Source organism: Petaurus breviceps, unplaced genomic scaffold (genome assembly GCF_028583685.1).
Source record: "Petaurus breviceps papuanus isolate PSGF00001 unplaced genomic scaffold, PetGlider_PUasm1.0 38, whole genome shotgun sequence".
NCBI lineage: Eukaryota > Metazoa > Chordata > Mammalia > Diprotodontia > Petauridae > Petaurus > Petaurus breviceps.
Window position 1 is genome coordinate 94,317,307 of NW_027186304.1, and position 3,763 is coordinate 94,321,069.

The 3,763-nt window shown below is 42.5% G+C and overlaps 1 protein-coding gene across 1 annotated transcript in view; it reads right to left on the reverse strand.

The window, feature by feature from the left end:
- TPD52 (tumor protein D52) overlaps nt 1-732 on the reverse strand; it is a 326,322-nt gene extending 325,590 nt beyond the window's left edge. Inside the window, exon 1 of the mRNA XM_069100167.1 lies at nt 433-732. Within this exon, the coding sequence (XP_068956268.1) occupies nt 433-451 (19 nt within the window). The 5' untranslated portion in view covers nt 452-732. The remainder of the gene's footprint in view (nt 1-432) is intronic.
- Between the last annotated feature and the right edge of the window lie 3,031 nt (nt 733-3,763).

The following is a 3,763-nucleotide window of genomic DNA, read 5'->3' on the forward strand; positions in this document are numbered from 1 at the left end:
CACACACACACACACACACACACACACACACACACACACACACACACACACACACTCACGCCTTAAATCATCCCCATAACAGCCTTCCCGAATGCTCACGGACCCAGCAGAATCCTTCCCTCTCCTCCCGATCTGGCTCCCAGGTGGATCGCAACTTCTGCAGTTGGCACCTGCGCTGGCACCTGCTCCCTAGCCGCGCCTGCCCCTCCTCCAGGACCCGAACCCGGAAAGCCAAGGAGGGAGCCCTAGCCCAGCTCTCCCTTCGGCCGAGGGGCGGCCGGAGCCATGCGCCCGGCTCAGGAGCAGCAGGGACAGCAGCAGCCGGAGATCTCGACTCTTACTGCCCACCCAGCCACCCGTCCCCTCCAGACCCGGGAGCCAAGTTGGGTAGCAGCCACGGAAAGGGCCGGAGAGCGGTCGGAGCCTGCTCACCTGGTTCCCCGCTGTCCATGTTCGCTCGTAGCTCCCTGGCTCCTGGGGTGACCAGCGCCGGAGTGGCCGCGGGAATGGCTCGCACTGTAGCTGCCTGGGCTGGAGCTGGGTATGGGGCCGCCGAGTGCTCCAGCAGCCGCCGCCGTCTCCGGAAGGTCCCCACCCACCCCTCCTCCGGAGGCCCGCACCTCTTGGAGAGCGCCTTCCCGGGGCGTCACCCAACCACCTGACCCGGCAGACCTGGGCACTGCGCTCCGCTCCGCCCCGCAGAGTCAGCAGCGGCGGCAGCAGAGAGCCCCAGGAGGGGCTGGGCCCTGGGGCGGGGATGGATGCAGGCTGGAAGGAGAGTTATCTTCTGGAAGGAGGAGGAGGCATGGGATAGGAGGAGAAGTGACAGCAGCTGCTGGGGGAGGGGAGCAGAAGCGAACCATAAAGGCGGAAACCACGGGATGCTCCTGGGGGAGGGGAGAAGGGCGACGTGTGCATACTATTTATCAAGTTACTTTTTTTTTAAGCCAAACATTTCCCCTTGATGTTTGTGAAGCCTTCTCCTGGTCTCACTGCACCTGCCCATGGCTGGTGTAAAAATAATAATAAATAGTATTTGTAGAGACCTTTAAGGTTTGCAAAGCACGTCATATATATTTTACCTCATTTGATGCTAAGAACAGCCTAACTAGGTAGCTGCTATTATTATTCCTATTTTACAGACAAGAAAACAGGCTTTAAAAGGTTGAATGACTTTTCCAAGTTCACATAGCTACTAAGTAACTGAGGCAGGCTTTTAACTCGGGTCTTCCTTATTCCAGGTACAACACTATCCACTTGGTCACAACAGGAAGGCTGTTTTGAAATGGCTTTGCATTATTATTATTTCATTATAACCGTCTTCCTCATCATCATCAATAGCCTGGCACAAAGCAAAGATATGGTTAGGAACTGGAACTGTGATTTTATCACACAGTAAGCTCCCAAAAATGCTTGTTGATTCTCTGATCTTTACAAATGCACTTTTATGATCAATATCTATATATGATTAATGCCACAGGTTTACAAAGTTTAAAATGCACTGCTATTTTCATAGAAAAAAATATCGTTTCTATAGTGATTATACACTAATACAGTAACTAATTAACACATTATCTAGTTAATAACATTTTGTGAATAAAGCATAAGCATCATTAGGACACTTGGAAAAAATCAGCCCGATTTATTGATAGCTATATATAGATTTTTAGATGATGAATGCAGAAGATAACCATTTGGGAATGGTTTAACTGAGAAGAGCCAGTATTAAGAGTAATTATTTTGTGGTTGAAAGTAATCTAATGCATGTAATTAACTAAAGAATTAAACATGGAGATCTTTTGGAATTTGCTATTTTAAAAAAAAATGCCCAGAAAGCAAAGAGCTGAAAACAAAGTAGATGCACATCCTTTAGGGAATGGCTAAACAAATTGTGATGCATGAAGAAAATGGAATTTTACTGCACTCTATAAAAGAATAAAAAGAATCTAGGGAGGCATTGGAAAACTTATATGAATTGATACAAAGTGAAGTAAACAGAACCAGAAAAACAATATACAAAATGACTACAACAATGCAAATGTAAAGAATAACAACAAAAATCTAAATCAATCCTGTTTAATTATGATAAACAAGCTTGACTGCAAACCAGAAGAGATATGAGAATACATGTATCTCTCTCCTTTGCAGAAGAAAAGTACTGTGGTGATAGAACATAGCATATACTATTGGACTTGGTTGATTTGTTGGTTTGCTTTGCTGAACTGATTTTTTTTTCTATATTATTTGTTACAGGGGCAGCTAGGTGGCGCAGTGAATAGAGCACCAGCCCTGGAGTCAGGAGGACCTGAGTTCAAATTTGACCTCAGACACTTAACACAAAAACCTAGCCGTGTGACCTCGGGCAAGTCACTTAACCCCAATTGCCCTCTAAAAAGCAAAAAAATTAAAATTAAAAAAATATATATTATTTGTTACATGGGGTGACTTTTGAGGGAGTGAAGGGAAGGGATGTGTTGGGAAATGGATATAAATATAAAAGGCACAATTGAACAGTGTTAACTGCCCCCAAATTCACTTACTATGGCTGTTATCTTTACTATGTATAATTTTTTACATTTTCAAAGTATTTTATAATAATTAGTCCATCCTGTGCCATTCTCAGCTCCTTAAATCTTTAGATTATGTATTTTTATTTATTTAATTAAATATTTCCCAATTACATGTAAAAAATTAACATACTTTTAAAAAAAATGTTGATTTTCAAATTCTCTTCCTCCTACCCACTGAGAAGGCAAGTAATATGATATCAATTACACACATAAAGTCATGCAAAACATATTTCCATATTAGCCATTCAACTCCTTAAATCTCTTTTATAGGAGAAAGCTCCATTAGATAAGTCTTATCTATCTTATATAAGACTTATCTTATCTCTAGATAAGTCATCCAATAAGTCTTGCCTAATGACTATAAATAAAATGTACATGTCATCTCCATCCTACTGATAATTCTTTATTTAGGGCAGAACTACTGAGGTGTAAAACTCCATCACTTCCCATCTGCCTATCTACTTCTGTTGAGTTCTCAGACCTTGTTTGTGGGTCTTTGTTGATTTCCCTGGCAGATAGTGAATGATGATAGTGCTGGCAATGTGCATGAATGTTGTTTTGGCTCTGTTAAACTTTGTCTTCTCAGAAACAGAAAATGCAAAGGACTTGAGGTGGACTGGACACTGAGCTTTAATATGGAATGGGAACTGGATGAGGAACTGGATGAGGAACTGGACAAGGAGCTGAGAGCTGCCTACCTGTGAATCCAGGTGACAGTTGGGTAGATTCAGCAAGAGTTGGACCTGTGGAAGAGGAATCATGGAGTCTGGGAGCCAGCCTCAAGGCAAGATGAAAAGACCTCTCCTTGGGTACTTAGTGCTGACTGAGAAGATCTTGATTTACTGTGGTCTAGTGGTGAGAGAACTTTGTACTTTGTACCTTGTACCCCTTAAGGATGATTTAGTTAAGGATGATTGGAAACTAATCTCCAATCAAGAAGAAAGAAGACTTTTTGACTGAGAGATTAAGACAATGTGACCTAGAGGTGGGAAAACTTTGACCTTTTTACTTTGTGTCCCTTAAGAAGGATTGGTCCTTAAGGACAATTGAGTTAAGGACTTACTGGATGATATCTTATATCTCTGTGAATGTTTTACCTTAGTTTACTGCCAAATAAATAGAGAGTTCATTATACTATGTGATCAGAACTTTAAAGCTATTCACAGCAGCTGCTCATGCTTGGTTTTACATAT